General features: G+C 25.9%; 1 protein-coding gene across 3 annotated transcripts in view; it reads left to right on the top strand.

The window, feature by feature from the left end:
- The window catches only part of LOC129606046 (uncharacterized), a 100873-nt gene extending 78812 nt beyond the window's left edge, over positions 1-22061 (top strand). For 2 of the 3 annotated variants that reach the window (XM_055516110.1, XM_055516101.1), the window contains 2 exons: positions 17095-17395; positions 18127-22060. In XM_055516110.1, the coding sequence (XP_055372085.1) occupies positions 17095-17395; positions 18127-18243 (418 nt within the window). In that variant the 3' untranslated portion in view covers positions 18244-22060. Of the gene's footprint in view, positions 1-17094; positions 17396-18126 lie in introns of all 3 variants that reach the window. The other variant, XM_055516119.1, reaches the window with a different exon arrangement.
- The last annotated feature ends 2030 nt before the right edge of the window (positions 22062-24091 follow it).

The raw sequence follows: 24091 nt of genomic DNA, 5'->3' as shown, positions 1-24091 counted from the left end.
AATACTAAATAATAAATAATAAATAATAAATAATAAATAATAAATAATAAAAAATAAATAATAAATAATAAATAAATAATAAATAAAAAATAATAAATAATAAATAATAAATAATAAATATTAAATAATAAATAATAAATAATATATAATAAATAATAAATAATATATAGTAAATAATAAATAAATAATAAATAATAAATAATACATAATAGATAATAAATAATAAATAATATATAATATATAACAAATAATAAATAATAACTAATAAATAATAAATAAAAAATAATAGATAATTAATAATAAATAATATATAATATATAGTAAATAATAAATAATAAATAATAAATAAATAATAAATAATAAATACTAAATTATAAATAATAAACAACAAATAATAAATAAATAATAAATAATAAATAATAAATAAAAAATAATAGATAATTAATAATAAATAATATATAATATATAGTAAATAATAAATAATAATTAATAAATAATAAATAATAAATAATAAATAAAAAGTAATAAATAATAAATAATAGATATTAAATAATAAATAATAAATAATATATAATAAATAATAAATAATAAATAATACATAATAAATAATAAAAAAATAATAAATAATAAATAATACATAATAGATAATAAATAATAAATAATAAATGATATATAATATATAATAAATAATAAATAATAACTAATAAATAATAAATAAAAAATAATAGATAATTAATAATAAATAATAAATAATAAAAAATAAATAATAAATAATAAAAAATAAATAATAAATAATAAGTAATAAGTAATAAATAGTAAATAATAAATGATAAATAATAAATAATAAATAATAAATAATAAATAATAAATAATAAATAATTAATAATAAATAAATAATAAATAATAAATAATAAATAATAAATAATAAGTAAAAAATAATAAATAATAAATAATAAAAAATAATTAGTAAAAAATAAATAATAAATAATAAAAAATAAATAATAAATAAAAAATAATAAATAGTAAATAATAAAAAATAAATAATAAATAATAAATAATAGATGATAAATAATAAATAATAAATTATAAAAAATAAGTAATAAATAATAAATAATAAAAAGTAAGTAATAAATAATAAATAATAAGTAATAAGTACATAATAAATGATAAATAATAAATAATAAATAAAAAATAATAGATAATTAATAATAAATAATATATAATATATTGTAAATAATAAATAATAAATAATAAACAATAAGTAATAAATAATAAGTAATAAATAATAAATAATAAATAAAAAATAATAAATAATAAATAATAAATAATAAATAATTAATAATAAATAAATAATAAATAATAAATAATAAATAATAAATAATAAGTAAAAAATAATAAATAATAAATAATAAAAAATAATTAGTAAAAAATAAATAATAAATAATAAAAAATAAATAATAAATATTAAATAATAAATAATAAATAATAAATAATAAATAATAAATAATAAATAATAAATAATAAATAATAAATAATAAATAATAAATAATAAATAATAAATAATAAATAATAAATAATAAATAATAAGTAATAAATAATAAATAATAAGTAGTAAATAATAAAAAATAAATAATAAATAATAAATAATAAATAATAAGTAATAAGTAATAGATAGTAAATAATAAATGATAAATAATAAATAATTAATAATAAATAATATATAATAAATAATAATAGTAATAATAATAATAATAATAATGATAGTAATACTGACATAAATCTCGATAACAATAATAATAATAACGCTAAAATTAATGAGAAAGACAATAGCAACAATACGAATAATAATCAGATCGAAAATATTGGCAATGGAACCAAATACGCTAATTTCATTCAGGGTAAAACATTCACAGCTAACATCCAATTTTCTATTTTTATACCCAACACTCACAACCTACCCAACGCTCGCTTATTGCATACACATCCGCCTACAAACTTTGTACATCCGCTAACTCCTCCGATCGTTCGTATGACCAAAAGGTCCGTTGAATATGGCGACAGTACTTATGTACTATCTCTCTGCAGAGATCGGGCTTTATATGAGAATGTTAAATTGTACTTGGCATATATGTCCACCACGATGGTAAAACTAAATTAGGTGTTAAGGCTTTTATTGAAAATGACGGCCTTTGCTCTGACTATACTATTTTATATAACTTTTTTAAAAATTTTATGACGCTTTAAATATATCTGCTGCCAGTGTTGATAAAATTTACAAACATTTAGGGACCATATGAACAGCACATGAATTGATTTACTGCAAACGACCTCAGCCCAATTGTCTAGATGGTGCAAGTAGCTTTCGTAACACCAATAACTCGGTCCAATTAACTGCTTTTGGAAATAGTATGACAAAGACTGTGGAAGAACTTTCTCTGTACAATCAAAATGCTCGTTACCTAAGGGCTAAAACCAACACCGTTCTGTTTAACTCTTCTCTTCTTGACTGTGACATTTATACTCTAACGGAAACTTACATGTCCAATAATCTTGAATTATTCAACTCTTTATTTTCTGTTTTTAGAAAGGATCGACATGGACTTCTCTCACAGGGACACACACCAAAGGGAGGTGGGGTATTAATCGCTGTTAAAATATCGTTATCAACCAGTATTATATACATTCAAGACTCCGATGATCTTGAAATCGTAGCCTAATTCAAGTAATGAGTTATATGCAAAATTTCTTAAACCGGAGAATGAGGCTTTTGTTTTCGGTGATTTTAACGTCCCGAAAATTGGGTGAATTGCTCATGATGAGGATTTATTTTGATTCCAATTGACTGTTCTAGTGAGTTGGAGTTTTCTTTTATAGATACCTTTTATCTAAATAATTTGCAAGAAATATCCTGAATAACAAACCATCAATCGAAGGAACTGGATCTAGCCTTTACTTCCAATTGGTATAATTATTTACCTATAACTGTCCCACATCCGTTGGTTAACGTTGATATTTATCATTCTTCGATATCTTTCTCTTATTGCATTGACGACCAACCATATATTGATGAGCCCCGTTCCTAAGGTTTTTCCTAAGCCAATTCCTAAGGTTTTTGAGTTTCATTTATTTCCATTGTATGCCATTCAATAGTGGGTGTCAGCATGGTTTTTTGAAAAAGAAATCCACGGTGACTAACCTAGTGGAAGCCACAACAGTTTTCCAAAATAATATGGAAAATGGGTGTCAGACGAACGTAATTTAGCAAAACCTTTTACAGTCAACCACAAGACATTATTATTTTAAAATTCCCTGATAATTTCTTAGCCTAAATAAAATCATATCTCTCTAACAGGACTTACGGAGTCCTTTCAGCAATTTCTTCGCCTCTTTCGTCTATTTCTGGAGTCTCCTAAGGGAGTCACTTGGTTCCACTGCTGTTCATAATTTCAATTAATGATGCTGTTTCCATGTTCACGCACAGTGAGGTATTAATATATGTTGATAACCTGAAAATTTTCAAAAAGTAAAGCTCTGCAAATGATGTGATGTGATGTTAAGATCATAATCGCTTTTACGGGTGGTGTTCAAGTAATAACCGAAAAATCAATGTAAGTAAATGTGCATAAATGTGTTACTCTAGTCAAAGACGAGCAATTTTAACAATCTATACTTTGAATGGCCAAGCTCTTAGTCGAGTTGATTCAAAAATGGACCTAGGTGTTTGCTTTGATAACAAGTTATCATTTAAAAACCACTACATTCATATCATATGCAGATCAAGCTCGATGTTCGGTTTCATTAAACGCTGACCAAAGGGGTTTAATGATCCTTATATCTTAAAATCGCTTTACACATGCCTGGTCCGTCCACATCTTGAATATGCTTCGCAAGTATGGTCACCCTATTACGATTTATATATTAATAGGATTGAGTCTATCTAATCAAAAAAATTTTTCGAGGTTCGTACGGCGCCTTCTTCCTTGGGAAGACCTGAAACATCTTTCTTCCACCTTATGAACACAGGCTCAAGTTAATTGATTTACCCACAATGGGCAACAGACGCGATGTTGTGGATTTGTTATTCATTTTTCAGCTTATAAAAACTGACTTAACCTCTCCCGACATTTTAAGTAAAATTGTGGCTAACTCTAACTGTAGGTCTTGTTCCCCTGATCTTTTCATGGTTCCTTTTTTTAAGACCAATTATTGCAAACATTAACCTGTCATTAGAATGCTGCATTTATATAACAAGTACAAACTCAGACTTGACTTTTCACTGACGAAAGACCCAGTTCAAAAGCTTCTATTTATTTATAGTTAAGTGTAACCTTTTTTTTTATTTTAACAAATTCTTGTTTTAGTTTTTCATTGTTTATATTCATATAGAGTATTTATACTAATAAGTTCTATTTTGCATAATTTTTAGCACTTTTCCAAAAAATTTTTGAAGAAAAGTGCTTATTAGTTTCACTCTGTCCGTCCGTCCGTCCGCCCGTTTGTCTGTCCGTGTGTCTGTTTACAAAACTTCTACACCCTTCAAGATAGAAAGCTGAAATTTTGTATGTACATAGATCTTTACTAGAAACTTATTTCCGTAGAACAAAATTTTTACCTATCCCCTCGCTCTAGAAGTTATACCCCCCCAAAACCCTAAAAATGGCCTTTTTAACTATTTGTTGCAATGAAACCAAAAGCATTTTTGAAATTTTGCAAACGCATAAAGGCAGCGGCTTGCTTCCCTTAGCAGGGTATACTATAGTTAAACTTTAGAAAAACAAAACGGCCGTTCAAATTTACCGTTATCTAAAGTCTTTTTTTTCCAAATTTTTGATTTCGTTTTTCTTCTAGACCCCAGCCTGTAGAAGCTTGAAATTTTAGGGGCTTATAGACATTAACAAATAGTTCATTTTGTTAGAAGAAAATTTTTTTCCATCTCCACCCCCTCTCAAGTTATCGCCTCTTGAAATTTGTAAAATTTGAGTTTTTGGCGCCTTATATTTCCGAAACCGCAAACGTTTTCAAATTTCTATAAACATAAAAAGCTAGCGGTAAATTCCATGACATTAAAAAATATAATTATTTTTCTTAACTCACACAATTAACCCTTAAAATCGAGCATTATGTTAACCCCTCTTTATATTAATTTTTGCTTTATTTAAAAGCAGAATTTTCACTTGTTGAAGGGAAAAATACAACCATTGGTTTGACCCAACTTTATTAAATTTATTTTTTAAGGCAAAAATTTGTTCTGTCTAAAAAAAAAATGTGTCGCATGACGCAGTAAGGTCATAATACTCCCTGAGGGGACCTGGCATCAGGGAGACTCGGTTCGCGACAACCAGTATAACCCCCGGCTTCCAACTAGTCTACTGCGCACGAGTCGAATAACACCACTAGATTGAAGGGAGGGACTTATTGAAGATAGGCCAGTGTCATTGGTTCATGTCCATTGAGATTCTCTTGGTTTTTCAGACCTCGCTCTCGACCTATTCGGCATGGGTGAACCTACCAGATCTGCCAACACTGCTATCGAGTTCAGTGGCCATACATAAGTCACCTCACCACGTCAAAGTTGAATCTCACGAGACGGTACATATACATATATTTGAATGAAATTCATATTTATTTTATGTCTAAGCCTTTTCTTTGTTTGAAAAATTTATTCCTAGAGGTTTACCCACATTATTCTATAATTATTAAAACTTATTGCTATATATCTATGCACAGTTTTGAATATTATATTTAGTTAAGAAGCTTTAAAAAAATAAGCGTACATGCACATGTATGTACATATGTACCACTAGTTTTTGCGAAATTTTCGTAAAATATTAAAATAATACTAGCATGTTTAAGGGCGTCAAAGGTACCTGTCTTTGGTATTTGTGCAATCGAAAGTTAAATTTTTTTTAAGTAATTTTACTTTTCTGATTATTTAATCGGTTCTCCAAACCACTGTATATACATACTTTGAAACATTAAGTATATTGCAGCATTTTAAAAAGTTAGCGAATCAAAAAAACTTACCACAAGTCTTTGTATCACAGGTTAAATCCTTAAATTTATAGAAACTAAATAATTAAAAAAGCTATAAAATGTTAGGTTTTTTCTTGTTCAAAATAAATTTAACTTATCTTTCTAGTGATTTAACTTTAAAAAATTAATGTTTTAAAAATGTTCACATTTGAATAAGGTTATTTTTATGCTCACGGTTCAGGATGGGTCTCAAAGTGTGCATAATGTGTGCATAAATATTTAATTTAATGAAGAAGGAAACTTAAAATTTTAATAAGGTAATAAGTCGTTCACTGCCATAATATAAAAAATTACATCCATATACCATCAGTAGTCAATAACTGTAATATAAATGATTAATAACTTGAAATGAACATGAACTTAAATTTTAAAACAAACATCGAATGTTTAGTATTTTCCATACAAAACCGCACACAGAAGAAACAAATGGGATTTTAAGATATTTTAACGGAAACGGTAAAATCCGTGGCGGTATTTTCACTTCATCCTATATTCCCATTTATTCCCATTTCATTCTATTCTCATCTATATGAATTTTGACATTTTGCCGCGGAAAATGGCTATTGTTCTGTTTTCAACTCAAATTTAACTAACATGTTATAATATCGTACTTCACAAGTTTATATCAAAAAAAGAAAAATGAGACACGGTAATAGTAACAGATAAACATATTTTTGCCTAATAGTGAAAGAAGCATTACCATATCAGTTTCACAATAAATGTGGTAAATTTTGCCAAAAAATCTGAAAAATCTGGCTACATAAAAAGAAAACTGTGACTAAATCTGGAAAAAAAAAACAGTTTTTATATTTAATTTAAACACAATAACGTCATATGGATATTATAAATAATAAGATAAAACTTAAAATAAGAAAAGTTCTTAAAACTAAATACAAAAAAGTTCATAATTAAACAAATAAGTAGTTCCTTTGAGATCTAATATCTTTTGAGTAATTTATTTTAGAACCTCGCTTTGACTTATATCGCATAAAATTGGAAAATACCTTTGACAATAAGCACATTAGGCGACCAATTACTGTTTAGGCATAAAATAATTCGCTACTAGCATCCATGCACATATGTATTTGGACTTTATAATGCGAATAAAACGCGTGAAAGTATAATCAGTTAACACTACTAAAGTTAACACTAATACTATAATATAGGGTAATGCGTATAGCATGCGATTTTTATGCAAAAAATCCCAGGTTCTAACCCTGAAAAATGAGTTTTCCCAGATGAACTTATTTTTTATTGATAATTTTATTTATTTTAAATATGAAATTAAAAAAACGTTACCCTTACAAATCAATATCACCGAGTTTCCGTTCTAAATATTTTTTTGGAAATACCGTGTTTAAAAAAAGTTTAGTGCAATCGAATAACATTTTCTTCCAAAAGTGTATTTAAATGAATTTACATATATAGCACCAAAAGTAAAAAAACAATTACTCCTACAGGATGTAGTACCATTTTGTAAAAAGCGGTCACAAATCATCTTGAGCGATGTAGGGGGAGGGTGGGTGGAATTAATGTTTTTTCTGGGATTCTAGAGGCAAAACCCTATCTAATATTTTTTGTCCCATGTCTCTAACCCCTCTAGAAGTACCCGTACTTTTTGACACCTGAGAAGTAGCTAGATATATAATGTAAAATAAGATGGTTTTTAATAAGTTATACGAAATGTGAATACAATATAGAATTATAAAGGGAAATTCAAGGTAATGCGTAGCCTGGTGGGTAGCGCGATAGTCTGATAACCAGAAGGTCATTGAACCGCTGCTTGAAAGAAAATTTCCAAAAAAATATTGTTATAATAGTTTGAAAAAATTTTAAGTACATAAGCATGCATGTATATTTTTTTTAAAGCTTCTTAACTAATTTTTTTTTAAGCTTTCTATATGAATTTAATAATATTCAAAACTGTGGTTTGTCATATGTATAGAAATAAATAGTAAACACATAATTGTTTAATCATTGGGGTAAATAGTACAGAAATAAATTTTTCGAATAAAAAGAAGGTTTAGGCATAAAAAAAGTAATATTTTTATTCAAATATGTATTATAATTGAACATTTTAAAATTTTTCGTTCGTGCATCCCAAGAAACAATTTTTATCTCATAAGACTGTTGTAGAGCTATATTAGGAATTCTTTAAGAATATTACCCTTGTAATTTCAGTCTTGTAGAACACTAAAATACCCTAGTGAGATCTTTATAAGAACAAAAGAGTGCAATTACTAGAGTTATTAATTCTTATAATGAGAGTTAAGTTCCCATTAAGAGTTTTTAAAGCATATAACTCTCATACCAAAACCAGTATGAGAGTACTGAAAACTCTCACAAGCCATTTATAATAGTGTTGCTAGAAAGAGAAAACAATACGTTCTAGAATAAATTAATCGGTCTTACTTCGAACTTTATAAAAAATATATCTATTCCGCTTTTAATAATTATTTTTTAACAAAAATGAATAAAATATACATATGTTTACGTATATGATATGTAATCAACAAATATTATTTTGTATTCAAAAATTTAATATTATAAAATTATAAAAATGGGAAATTAAAATAATTTTTTTGCCATGATTATAAATCAAAAAGTTGCTGGCATTAAAATTTTACTGATAAAAGTTGATATTGTACTTCAAAAAAAAACACCTCCAACTAAAAATAATTAAAATTTAAAAAATTTTTATGCATATTTTTTAACTTTATAATATCTTACGTATTTCTTTTTTTTTACATAAACGTTAAAAATTAAGAATTGTTAAGCAAAAAATAATTATACTATGTGCATGAATTCTAACTAAAGCTTTATTACGAGTATATTCAAATAAAACTATAATTTTACATTTCATTAATTTTAATTTAATAATTTCTGTACAATAAACATCTTTTGAACTTCTTTCCAAAAAAAAGAATTCTCAGTCTCATTACGGTTGAAATTTAGATAAGGAAAAATGACGATACTAAAATGGCCGTTCCTAACTGCTAGACTTATAAAGGAATTCTTTTAAGAATAAAATTCTAAAAGAGTTGACATATTTTAAAAAATACTTTATGAGAACTAAAATTTTTTATAGTTTTGCTATGAGAGTAGCAGATTTTTTAACACTACAAGTGCTAAGTCTTTTTTTTTTGTTTTAACTTTTCTTTTATTGCATTTAAAAAAATTCTAATTTTAGCTTAAAGTAGTGTAAAGTTAACAAAAACAGGGTTTATTTCAGTTTTATTTTTTAACATTTAAAATAGAAATTTTTTTTTTGTTAAATTTATGAAATAGTTGGTCTTATCGATTATATTATACATAATTTCCTTTTTTGAGGATTTACTTAATGTTATATTTAAATTATTGAAAATATGCAAGCAAAAACAATAATTAACTCTTTATTTAGATAAAATTACTTAACCTATCCTAACCTATCTTACAACTAATTTTAGTTAATAACTAACATTATTTAACCCCCTTCACAAAATACCTGTCATGACTCGTCTAACTACCAGAATCCCCGGGTTAGTTTGTCTTTAACCCGAATGTTCACATCATATTTAAGATTTTCTCCGTTAATATTAGCCGGACTATAATCAATAATTTTTAATTATAATGATATAGAAGAAAAAATTAGATAAAACCATATTTATCTAAGTAGATAAAATGCTCAGGGGCTATAAACCCCGTGAGTAGCGTCTTTTTAATGTATTCGTCATTGTGGTAGAATATATGTGATATTAAAACTTATTCTGAAGTATTTAATGCTCTTTCATAATGTTTTCGAATTAGTTTTATTATAAAACTATCGATCCTGTTTATGTTAGATACTTCACACAAATATTTATTAGAGTAAAAATATTTGTAATCAGTTTCCGGCTTTCTTGATTTATTAATAAATGCTCTTACACACTTTCTCTCAAATGCCCTAAGTTTTTCCATCAAGCTAGAACTTATATTGTACCACACCGGTACGCCATACGTTAATGTTGGTCTTACTAGACTCTGGTAAGCTATTACTTTAACCCTGGTGTCAAGTAAAATAATCTCTGACATGCGAAAAATACCTTATTACCCTTTTCTAGTGTTTTTTGACATGCTCAATATATTTTAAATTTCTTTGTAAGTAAACACCTAGATATATTTTACAGTTTCTTCATTTTTTATTGTTATGTCATTTGGACCCTTTATTTTAAAGTTTTTCCAATTATTTTTTAAGTTGGAGTTTAAATGGTCGTAGTTATTACGAAAGGGAATCGTTTGACATTTTTCATAATTTATTTTGAGAAGCCAGATTTGACAATAATCTATATTTAGCATAATCTTTATATTTAGCATTTTTTGAATGTTTGATTGTATATCTTGCAATTTATCGTTTGCCGAATATATTATTATATCGTCAGCAGAAGCAACTCTATAGTTTGCACCTTTCGTTCTGTTTAATAATTCTAGTAGTTCCAATATATAGATCGAAAACAATATTGGAGAATTCACTGCTCCTTGTTGTAGGTCATTGGATATGTTTTTTTGTATTAGAAACGCTTTCTTTATTATTTGATATGTAAAATATGTTGTTATTTGTCAAACTATGTATTAAACTTATGAAATGTTTAGGAAAATGCAATTTTAGCAACTTATAAATCAAACCATCAATCCACACAGAGTTAAAAGCTTTTTCTAGGTCAACGAGGCAACTTCCAACAGCAAAATCGTCGTTGATATACCAACATATGTCAGAGGTCACTTTTGTGATTGCATGTGTTGTACTATCCTTATGCCTAAAGCCAAAGTGGTTTTCAGGCATTATATTGTTTTCGATGATGAAGTTTTTGATTTTTTCATTGACTATAATTTCGTATATCTTGCTTATACTTGGCAACAAGCTTATTGGACGGTAGCTGTTAGGATAGGTTGGATCCTTACCTGACTTTTTAATCAAAATAACTAGCGTTTTTTTCCACAGGCTTGGGAAATACGATTAAGCGCATTGTTAAAAATTATTACATAACATATTTATTTATGATCTTGTTACTTAAGTTTTTTATTACTATATTAGCAATTTCGTTTGCTCCAAATAATGTTTTATTTTCGAGGTTTTTTGTTATATTTTTGATCTTTTTTATATTTGTGAAGTAGCTTTTTGTGTCATTTTGCTGAGAAGCCTTATTATTTTCATTAAAGTTGGTGAGAGTGTATGCATTACTTGTTTTGTTGCGATTTGTAAATTCATTAATTATGTTTTTTACTCTTATAGGAAAACTGTTGTTAGGCACGGTAGTTTTATGTGTGTTCTCAATGCATGAACTAAGTATATTGTATATGTCTTTCTGATTTTTTATAATATATTTGTTATCATTAGTTTTTTTTAACATAATATGGTCGACATCGTTAGCTGTTACAATTGCACAAAAATCCACATGTAAATTATTTATGTTTGAAAAGTTTTTTGGTTTAAATATTTTATTTATTTCTGGGAACATGTTAGAGTTTTTTGGTGATATTTTGCTAAGTCTATTTTGCCAATATTTATTAGTTTCATTTTTTAATTGTTCTTTTATCAAAATATTAACATTATTTAAAAGGATTTTTAGGAGCTGAACTTGTTGTGGCAAGAAATTTAAATTTCTTTTTCTAGTTTTGTGTATGTCATTCATCAAACTACTTTTTTTCTTTAACAGTTTCTTTAGAGTCGTGGAATAATATTTAGCGACATTATTTCGAATTTCCATTTTTGGGACCATTTCACCCATTGTTTTTATAATTATACTATCTATTTTTTCTAAGTGGTATTCAATATTTTCTCTATTAGATTAAAATTGTCAAATATTTTGTTGACAAAATATAGAATTATAATATAGAACATATAGAATTATAATCATTTGAATTTTGTAGCTCAAAATTTTGATCTAATTTTCTTTTAAATTTTTTCCAATTTGCACATTTAAACATAAAGTTATTGTTATCTGGCAATTCTCTTAAGAGTATATCATTATTTGTTAAAGAAAATTCGATTTTAATGGCATTGTGGTCGCTATCATAAGGTATTGTTACCAATTTATTATCAACATTTGGATATTTTATATTTACCCTTGTATCGCTAAATATAAGGTCAATGTATGCGCCAGGCCTTGTCGATGTAGGTCCATCTGTATTGTGCAATTGTAACCTGTACGGAATGCATTTGTTTTTTAGCCAATTATTTAATTGTATTCCTCTAGAATCATTGTACAAATTGCACCAATTACGGTGCTTGGCATTGAAATCACCACTTACTATAAAAAATTATTTTCATCGGCAAGATTTAATGTTTCAAAAATTTTATTTAATTCATAGATAAAATTGCACGAATTTTTTATTATATACGAAATTTTTATTATATATAACTCATATTCTCAATTCCAAAAATAGTACACATGGTTCAATACATGTGAACTCGTCAAAAATTTCTCTGATAATTGATTTGTATTCAATGTTGTTTTTATACATATGGCAACTCCACCTCCATTATTATGACACCGATCTCGTCTAATCATCTCATAATTATCAAAAATAACATTATTATTTTGTTTTAGCTTTGTCTCGCTTACACATAAAAGGTCAGGTTCATTATTATTGAGAAAGTGGGTAAGAGAAAGTCTTTTGTTGTTGGAGATAAGAGAATTGATATTGATTGATATCAAATTATTTTTAGGTTAGTCATATTGTTGGTTACACGGCATTCCAAGCATACTGTAACAAAAAATAATCTGTTCTGTATGTTTTTTTAATATGTTTTCAATATTATTAAATTCGTATTAAATTTGTATGAATATCTAACAAAATTTTTTTTATATCTAATACATCATTATTATTTAAATCATTGTTAGTGATATTATTACTAAAAAAATTATTTTTATGCTGAGTAGAAGTGTTAGCATTAATTAAGTTGGATTTTATAGTATTAGCAAATGAAACGTTCTTATTAATAAAATTTTGTGTCATATTGTGTTTACTTACAATTTTTTGCTGCATATTTTTAACTATTTTTTGCCGGATTTCAATTTTCTTTTTAAGTACGGGACAGTTCCTGTAAGAAGCGGGATGGCCATAATTTTCGCATAAGATGCAACATAGTTTTTCTCTTGGGTCATTTGGTGTAACTTTGCATTGTCCAATTGGGTGATTATTCCGCATTTTACGCAACGAAATTGCATAGAGCAATTAGCGGCTGAATGTCCAGTTCGTTGGCATCTTAAACATTGTAATATGTCTTGTTTATGTATTTTTTTCCAGTGTACAGCTTGATAATCAATGCCACGTATTTTTTCTATTTCGTTAACCAAACTGCCTGGTGCAGCTTGGACTATATAATGTGGTTTTTTTTTTTTTTTTTTTCCTTATTCACTCCTAGAAGGAGCATAGGGCTAGTGCATGATTTCTCATATCTGCCGTAGTTTTATTTATATTAATTATTTTAGGTTATTAATATTTACTGTTTATTTTTCTTAGTTTTTTTTAATATGGAATATTACGAATATTTGAAAATTACTTGTATAATATTTATTAGTATTGTATATTAAGTTATAATAATATTGAATATAATTTTTATAGTGACCTGACCGGGGTTTGAACCCGAGACCCTTCGGTTAAAGGACCGGTGCCATAACCACTGCACCAATGGTCAGATGTGGTAGCTTAATATAATTTTTTAGGGAATATTTGGTTGTTAAACGAGTAACTTTTTCAAATTTTGTACGTTCATTTTCTCAATTTTTTAACAGATGTAATATTTCTTCAGGGGTAGTACGAGTATATAAATTATTCAGCCCTTTTATTACATACATACGTAATTTTTTTTTCCGGTTTAGGTGTAAAGGTGTAGTGATCAATACCAGCTTATTGAAGTTAATTTCGTGTTTTGTTAAATTCTTCAATATTATATGTGCGCACAGTAGCATGTGTATCATTGTGCTCCTTAACCAGAAAGTATATCATATTTAAATTATTGTTAATAAGATTTTTTAATTTATTGATTTCAGTGTTGAATAAATTTATAGGGGGCATTTTTTTGTTATTTTGTTTTGTTCTGTCTGATGATACCACGTGGGGTGAAATATTTGTTTCGTGTTGAGTTGTTTTTTGTTTTCTTTGTTGCTTTTTGAAGGTTTTTTTAGATTATACGGGTCTAATTTATTGTTTATATTGTCAAGAGTATCCGCATCAGTCATATCATCTTCTGTGTTGGTTAAATCCATTAGTGGTGAAAAGTAATTTTCATTTTCATTAGAATTTTTCTGTTATGTAGATGGCAAGAACTTTTTTAATAATTCTTTTAGCTCCTCATTTTCTTTTTTAAGTTTAATTAATTCTTTTTTGAAGTTATCTTCCGCATTTATTTTGCGTTTCTTTGATATAACACTATCGTCAATTAGATTGCAGAGCTTTTCGCTGATTGTATCTTTTAAAAGAATGCAATCTGTTTTTCTTTTTTTGACGGCATGATTGCTCGAAGGATGCAATCAATATCTGTACACCTGGTCAATATTAATGTACCTCGTTTTTTTTACAATAATAAAAAAAAAAAATTTGGTAAACTTGGAAATTGTCGCTTAGGATATGTCGCTTGATAAATTTTTTTTAGGAACAATTAGAAATAAAATTTTAAGTACATACATAATTATGAATGTACACCTATTTTTTTAAAACTGTGGGTGAACATATAGAATTAAATTTTTCAAATAAGGAAAAGGTTTAAGCATAAACAAAATAATATATGTACATATGTACATATGAATGTATTAGAATTAAGCATTTTAGAGTTTTTCGCTCGAACTATAAATATGAAATTTTAAGTACATACATATATAAATTGTGTATATATATTATTTGAAGCTTGCTGACGAAACATAATATTTAAAGCAATAACAAATGAAGCATTAATATTCAGATGCTAAAAAATATTGGATGTCTTTGATAAAAGCTGACATTTATTTACGTTTCGATTTTTCGAACCAAAAATATGTGAGATCATTATATTTACAAATATTATTTACTTGTCGGTTTGTGTTTCTAGTAATAACGAAAACGTATTGTTAATTTCTTGGTTTGTGTTTCTAAAAATATAAAATATAAAAGAATAACGTGCTTTTGTTATACAAAAACTTTTTCAGAAAATCTTAAAGAAGAGCTATTTCGGGCCTAAAAAGTTCCAATCTCAGATTTTTCTGAAACCCTAGAAGCAAAACCCTATCTAATGCCTTTTGTCCCACGTCTCTAGCCCTTTCAGAAGTACCCGTACTTTATGACGCCTGAGAAGTAGCTATATTATATATATAATAAGAACAAGAAAAAAGTTAAATAAAGAAAAATAAAGAAAAAAGTTTACCTGACAATTTGCAAATTTCGAACATGACCATTTGTATAAAAATTGTATGGTATATGCATTACTTTTTTATTCTAATTCAGTGGATCAATTTTACCATATAACTATATCTTATATATGAAATTTTGTGATTTAGAATATAAATTTGAATATTTTTGTTTTTTGATAAATATATAAATTTGGATGATTTTATTGTACCAGCTAGCTTTATTTTATGCATTCATTTATATAAAATACCTATACAGCGTAATAATGACATGAGAACCATATACGGTATTATTAAATATATTAAATTGACAATGGATTTGTAAATACTATATTGTAACATCCCATAACTGATTGTTGGTGATAAGTGATATGATAACATAATAAATATTATTAGTATTACCTAATTTTATTCGTATACATTCTAGAATCCGATTACATATGTACATAAAGTCTTATTATTACCGTGTTGTCTTATGTGTATGCCGTAACTCCTCGCTTAAAGTGCTTATTGTCAAGGATAATGTCGATTATATGCGACATAACTCAAAATAAGGTTCATACCGAGTTTTCGTAAAAGAAAAATTATCTCTTCAAATTAGGGTTATTTCTAAAAAAAATTACTCAAAAAATATTAGATCTTAAAATAATCTCATTACTTTTTTAGTTATTTACTTTTTTGTAATTATTTTTAAGAGCTTTTGCTATTTTAAGTTTTATATTGTTATTTATTAGGAAAAAAAACATCTATATGTATATTACTTGTGTGTTTTTGAAAAAAAAGTGTAAACTTTAAATATCTCACACAGAGAACGCTTAATGTTAACGGATATTTTGTTTTTTTAAGTTCCCTAATGCTGTGGCGTAGTAGAAAAAAACAGCCACCGCATTTTTACGTTTGAAAAATTTCGAAAGTTTGTACTAAAAGTCTACTTATATTTAAAATTTTAGCTGTATATCCTAAAGGATGTAGAAATTTTGAAACATCTCTACGGACAGAGTGAAACTATTCTAAAGACAACGTGAAACTAATAAGCACTTTTGTGGAAAATTTCTAAAAAAAGCACATAATTGTATTACTATTGTAACTAGAATGAATAAAGTTTATTTACTTACTTACTTACTTACTTACATATACACACATAGATATATCTAAAAAAAAAATAAAAGTAACACATATGCTAAAATCGTTAAAAGGTTTCGTTAAAAGGTTAAAAAATTAATTTAATTTAAAATTACCGTTGAAAATAATGAAATACTCTTTTCTTTCAATTATTTTTTTTTAATTAAGTACATTTAATATGCAATATTTACATTTAATATTTAATCTTGAGATATTTTATACATTGACAAATGCATTTACTAGAAGAGATTACTGAACTTTCACAAATAATATTGCTTCAATATTGAATCTATAAACAAACTGTCCGGGACTCTATGGTATCCCAAACCATGGTGGTAGAATAACTTCACAGGAACTGAAAACAACTAGTGACATTTTATAAATATATAACTCGAAAATAAGGGCCCAGAAAGAAAAATGTCACTAGTTGTTTTTTGTTCATCGGATGTCATTCTAGTACCCTGCTTCGGGAATACAATTGAGTCTCGGACACCCTGTATAACAGGAAAAATATCTATACATTTAAGTTTAGCAAAATATTTTAATTAATTAAATTCAAAATATGTTTATTTTTTATTTATAATACTATGAAACACAGTATAAATGTTGTTCAGTGGAATGAGGATCTCTACGAAAAACAATTAATTGAAAGAACAAAAGATGCATGCGATGGTCCAGTTGATGTAGTTATTGATTTTGGTACAACATCACGTAGTTTACACAGATCAATGCAATGTTTAGAAAAGGGTGGCACTGTATTAATTAATGATGAGGTTGCTGAAAAACTATTACCAAAATTTGCTCGTCTTGCACAAGAAAGTAAAATAATAATAACAGCTGTATCAAATGGTACAATTGAACAATTTCATGAGCTAGTAAAATTAGTTGCTTCCAAGAAGGTAAAAAATTATATTTAAATTTATATTCCATAGTTTATTTTTTGTTTTTTTAAACATTTATGTGTTAGCTTGTCATTTAATTTATTCAGCAATTCTTAATACGAGTATATTATGAAAGTTTTTATTTTTTAAATATTTACATTTAATTCTCATATTGATTTTTATATATTTATGTATTTTGAATATAACGTATTTTATAATACTGATAGGAATTTGTACGGTGACAATTTAGAGTATATAATTAAAACAATAGTTCTAAAACAATAGTTCTAGTAGAATAAAAAAATAAGTTCATGTGCAAGAGTAACTCCAACATGTTCAATATATTTTGATAATAGTAATCTTTAAATACTAATTAATTGAATTATCTAAGGAAATAGCACTTAAAATTCATTTCTTATTGATAATTAACATTATTTTTGGCATTATCCTTACAATTATTTAGAGGCGCGTTCATCTCTAAAATCAATATTTATTTCATTATTAGTTAGCACAAAAATATCATTTCAAAAAATAAAAATTTAACAAAAAAATATGATTATTTCTTTATGATTTTTTTCTAAAATCATAAAGAAATAATTTTGAAAAAAATTTTTTTCAGTTTTTCAACTTCAATATCTTCACTTGTAGATAATTGCAATTAGTTCTAATAAATAAATTTTAATATCATATTGATTTTATATATACTTAAAATTTATTTATTTTTTTTTATTTTTTCTTTTTATTAACAGATTGAGCCCCCACCATATTCTGTGTTTCCATCTGATCAAGCGCCTGAAGTTGTAAGAAAATTATGCGCTTCGGAGATACCAGGACGGGCAATATTACGATTCCATGATATCGAATAAAATATTAAAACATATTTTATAATTATACATACTATTTCATTTAATAAACAAACATATACGCACTCATGTATATAATATTACATATATACATATAAATAATTATATAAGAATGCATTGATTCTTTCATTATTATTTTTATGTTTTCATTTATCAAAAATAATATTGTATTAATTCATTTTTAATATATGTAACATATACATATACGTATGTATATATTTTTAGTCATACAAAAACTAGAACAAGTAAATTTTTTTACCATCAAAAGTATTGAAGAATTATTATTGAAACTTTAAACAAATATTAAAAACAGTCGCAAAACGGATTTTCATGCATATGTAGAAGTAAATGTACCTATTATAAATTTATAAATTATTTACTCCCATTTATAAACTATTTACTTTTTTCACAGGGATTAATTTAAAATAATAATAATAATTAAAGTTTGTTTTTATCAACTTAAACTGTTATTTAGGAAAAGAACTCAAAAATAAAATGAGAATTATTAAATATACATAAATTCAAAGTAATAACCAATTCATAAAACTTAAGTATTCTACGAAAACTTAAACTAGACTTAAAATTTATATTAAAATAGTTAGGAGCATTCTAATATCCAGAGAAAATGATTTTAAATATCTATAATAAAAAGAAAATATTAAGAGACATTCTAATATGCAAAGGAATTCATTTCAGGTATCTGTAATAAAATTTAGTAAAACGGTCTAAAAAGTTGCCATATTTTGATCTTTTGATATTTGAATAAACTGTAGACACCAACTTTTTACACAGTTTTTTTTTTTTTCCTCTAAACTTTGACTTTTCTTCGATTGTCGAATAAATCTTTTTACAAAGTTAGTGTCCATACTTTTTACAGCAGTAAAGAAAAGAGTGAAAATTTCTTTTACATCTCATATCGCCACATAAATTGAACAAAAGTGATTCTCATAAATATTATTGAAAAATGTCACATGACTATCAAATGTTTTTTGAAAACAACTGCTGTTTGAAAACTAACTCTGTCGTTACATGACTTTAATATTCGACTCTTAAAATAAATCACCATTTGATATTGTAATTAAAAGTTGTATTTTTTGTGATGTCCAAGAATTTTCACTATTTATTTATAAAACTTAAATAATCTTTTCTAAATACAAAAAATAATACAAATAAACACTTAGTTTAACTCACTATCAGTATTGTCATCTGATTCTAAAAAATAATTATCGTCACTCGTTTTTGAATGTAATATTTTTAAAATGCAAAGACGACCGAATCTATGCTGCAAAATTTATTGTCACAAAAATAGTTTATAGTTTATAAAATTTCTGGCCTCGATTAGGGCTTTTGATTCTACATTAGAAATTGTTTTTTTGTTTTTATTTGAATACTGATTTTACATTTTTAAATTTTCGTTTTTTAAAGTATGCATTTATTAATTGTCTGTTTCAACTGTACTGCGACTATTTGCGACTGTATTATAAATATAAAGTAATAATTAATAATAATAGTAATATAATAAAGTAATACTACCATGCTTTTTTCATCTATGATATTTTAACAAAACATTGGCTTGAATTTTTTTTAAATCAACTTAAGACATTTTATATAATTAAAATATTATTTTATACTAAAAATTCTTTTAAAATTAGACCAAATATATTTTTAATGTTTTGCTAAAACGCAACTGATGCATGGGTCTTTCTGGGAATGCAGTTCTCTAAAGTTAAAACTGTAAAACATTAAAAGCTTTTTCGTACATGTAACTTTGGAAGTTTTGCAGTTCTAATTTTATGAACTGAATAGTTAAGAATACCATATTTATGTCATAAAAATATAAAGAAAAAGTCGCGTTCATAAAAACCGTTTTTAAATAAATAACGGTGCAACAACGGCATGTGTACTTTTAACTAATAAAAATTTGTTTAATTTTAATTAAGTATTTAAAAAAAATAATTAAAAAAGTAATTCTATTTTACTTTATTAAATAAACTATATACTTTTCAATTTTGATTCTTCCATAACAAAAAATAAAATAAAATAAATAAAAATTTACTTTCATCGAAAACTAAATGTCAAATTAATATTATAAAAAAAAATACATAATAAATCACAATAATGTTAATGTATTGTTGTTTGTATTCCATAATTGCGCTTTATTGTTATATTTAAAATAAGTCAGATTATTTTTTGTAATTGATCCAAAAAAAAAATTGAAAATTTAAATTTTCAATGAATTTTTAATTTCAATTTTAAAATATATTTTTTGAAACTAATTATTTGTGCTTTATGTATTCACAAAAAGAAAAAGGAAAACCTAAAAAAATATCATAACATTGTAAGTGAATTAAAATTTATATTCTCATTTATTTCACAAAAGAAATTATTAAAAAATTTAATATTGTGCTTGAAAAGTTTAGTAAAACCTAAAAAACAAAAAAAAAGAAATTTAATGTCTTGAAAATATAAAACTATTTTGTGTAGAAAAAAAACACTAATTGTCTGTTAGTAATAAATTAGTCTGGGAGTAAAAAAAAAAAACAAAAAAAGCTTACACAGTCACATCTTAAAAAATTATAGCTTAATTTACGTACATGGATAAATTTTTTCAAAACCAAATTCTACCTCAGTTACATTGACGCAAAAACAATATTAAATTCACATATTATGCAAAATATTGAAACATACATGTAGAATCCCCAAAATTTGTTGTCACTGTATAGTGCTATTTAAATTATCAATTTTTTTTTCAAAATTCTGCATATTAGAATAAGGTTGTTTTCTTTCAAAAATACTAATTATTAACTGTTAACTAGAAATTTGAATACTAAGGACATTTTAAACCTTCTTAAATTTTAATTGTATGCCAATCTAAATAAATGTGTGCCAATAAAGGCATAATTTTAAATCTGATCTTTTTCAATTCATGTGAAACTTGTGGAATTTCAAATTTCTTTATTTATTATACGTCATACTCCAAAATTCTTAGTAATTTGTGTGGAATAACGATCAATTTATTGAGTTCATACTCAACCCCCATCGCACCAACTCTCTACTATATATAATCGCTTCTATATTAAGTTCAAAACTTTAGAGGTAGCAAAAATCAAAATCCCTTCGAAAATACAAATAGGGAGTTGTTATCATTATTTTTGTCACTTACGTTATAGTGAACCTATCATTTTTGATGTCTTCATCAAAAAACAAGATGAACTGTCAAAAATAGTTTCCATTGTGAATTGCAATTTTATATGAAGAAAAAATTCGGTGTCGGTTTTTCATTCATTTTTGCTTTCATTCACCGTTTTGCGACAATGGTAATACAGAGTCCATAATATTCTTCCTAGTAATATTCACAGTACATATAGTAAACTCAAGGCAATTGAGGTTTAATTAGGTATCTGGAAAAACTAATGCATTGTAAAAAGTGAACAGTTTTGACACGAAGTGAAGTAAAAGTGACTTCAGAAGTTTCATTTCACGAAATATTCAAATTGTCATTTATTTACAAACCACAAATCTCCGACTTTCATAGTACAACTTTTTATATTATAATTTGTAGTGTAAAAAATTGAAGTTTCGAGTCACGTTTAAGTTAATTTTTATTTATTCTCAATTTGATTTTTCTTTCCTAATAATTTAATGTTCAAAAAAAAAAAAATATCAATGTTTGATAAAAAAAAGATTAACTGTGTTCTTCTTTCTTTTTTTCTGAAAAATAAAAATGGAAAAAAAAAATTAAATAAGAAATCAAAAAAATAAAAAACAATAAAAAAAATTATCTATATTTAAAATATTTAATTATATGTATAAAACGGAAAAATTAACAAAAAATAAGAAAGAAAATAAAAAAAAAATAAAAAATTATTCAATAATTGGAAATTGTATTAAATTTCGTAGTTAATTTAAAAACAAAAAAATTGTTTATTTTTTTTATTAGCCCCTAAGAATTACAACTAAAAAGCTACTTTGTCCACGAGATACATCTACTAATATGACATGAACTCCATTCATAGCCCTGAAATTCGGGAAATTACGAATGTCTATTGTCGATTCGGAACTACTAAGATTCTCCTTCGAATAAAATAAAATCAAGAAAAACCACGCATAACTTAACAAGCAAATTAAAAAGAACGTCCGTTTTTAAATTTTCAAGTTTTGAGTTATTTTTACCGACCGTATTGTGTAAACAATAGGTAGGTTATGTGATGGCAACAAATTGTGCATATCGAGTTTTCGGTGGGAACGTACTTCTCCATAGTGGGGAAGTGTAAATAAACTATTTTTAGCAACCTGTCGGTCTGTCGGTCTGTCGGTCTGTCGGTCTGTCCGTCTGTCGGTCTGTGTGTGCACGCGTGTATCTCAAGTTCGGCTGAACCGATTTTGATGAAATTTTATATGTAAGTTTGTTTCCACCATGGCACGGATCGATCAACTTTTGGTATATATCAGGCCTCGGGAACTGTACTTTTTAGCGGGCCTGTTTTACATTTTTGAACATTTTGAAGAAAGTATTCAACCGATTTACTTGAAATATTATATATAAGCTCAGCTCGACCGTCCGCAAAAATTCGTATGTTTTGGAAGAAATCAGGCATCGGCAACTAGACGTTTACTACGGGCCAAATATACATTTTTGTGTATATAAAGAGAAAAAATCAACCGATTTCATTGAAATTTAATATATGAACTCCTCGTATTAAAACAATGAACATATAAATTTTTTGGAAAGATCAGGGCTCGAAAACGGATTTGCGGGCCGATTTTACATTTTTCACCATTTTGAAGAAAGTATTCAACCGATTTACTTGAAATTTCATATATAAGCTTTACTCGATCATACGCAAAAATTCCTAACTTTTGGAAGAAATCAGACATCAGCAACTGGGCGTTTACTATGGGCCAAATATACATTTTTGTGTATATAAAGAGAAATAACCAACCGATTTCATTGAAATTTAATATATGAATTCCCCGTATTAAAACAATGAACATGTAAATTTTTTGGAAAGATCAGGCATCGGCAACTAGACGTTTACTACGGGCCAAACATACACTTTTGTGTATATAAAGAGAAATAATCAACCGATTTCATTGAAATTTAATATATGAATTCCTCATATTAAAGCAATGAACAAATAACTTTTTTGGAAAGATCAGGGCTCGAGAACTGATTTGCGGGCCGATTTTACATTTTTCACCATATCCACAGAACAAATTGATGGAAGTTCTTGAAATTTGATATTTGAGTTCTGATTGTTACCGAAACTAACTGGCGAGTATTTCAGGGAATTCGGGTAGCACAAAGCGAAACTCTACTAAGAGCCAAATTTACATTTTTCTTAGTATGTTAACTATAAGCTTACTAATGTCCTAAAAATTGGAAAGAAGTATTTAACAGACATTTTTATAATATTTTGTAACATTTTCACTTAACTAGAACAATACACTTTGCGGTCGGTTATGTGCTGACCACATCAGATTTTTTTTTTTAGTTTGAGTTCCCTCTAGCACCGCTACCGGGAATTTATAAAAAATATAAAATTAAAAAATTTTTCAAAAAAGACCATGAGTTCACAAAAAATAAAAAAATTTTTCCACTCCACTTTTGAAGAATAATTTTTTGTATAAAAGTTGTCAAATAGCAACAAAAAATATAAATTTTGTAAATTTTTAAAAAAAATATAAGTTTTATTAAAGAATTGTCAGTTAAAATAAAATACACTCGAAAAACTGAAATTTGTGGTCATTCAAAATTCGCCGTTGTAGCTAAGTTCGTAATTCCTAGAATTCTATGAGTAGAATTTATGATAGGCTTGATAAATTTGAAGTATTTTTATTCGATTCTCGA

This window comes from Condylostylus longicornis, unplaced genomic scaffold, assembly GCF_029603195.1.
Source record: "Condylostylus longicornis isolate FDR11 unplaced genomic scaffold, ASM2960319v2 ptg000003l, whole genome shotgun sequence".
Classification (NCBI taxonomy): Eukaryota; Metazoa; Arthropoda; class Insecta; order Diptera; family Dolichopodidae; genus Condylostylus; species Condylostylus longicornis.
This window is presented reverse-complemented; position numbering and strand designations above follow the sequence as displayed.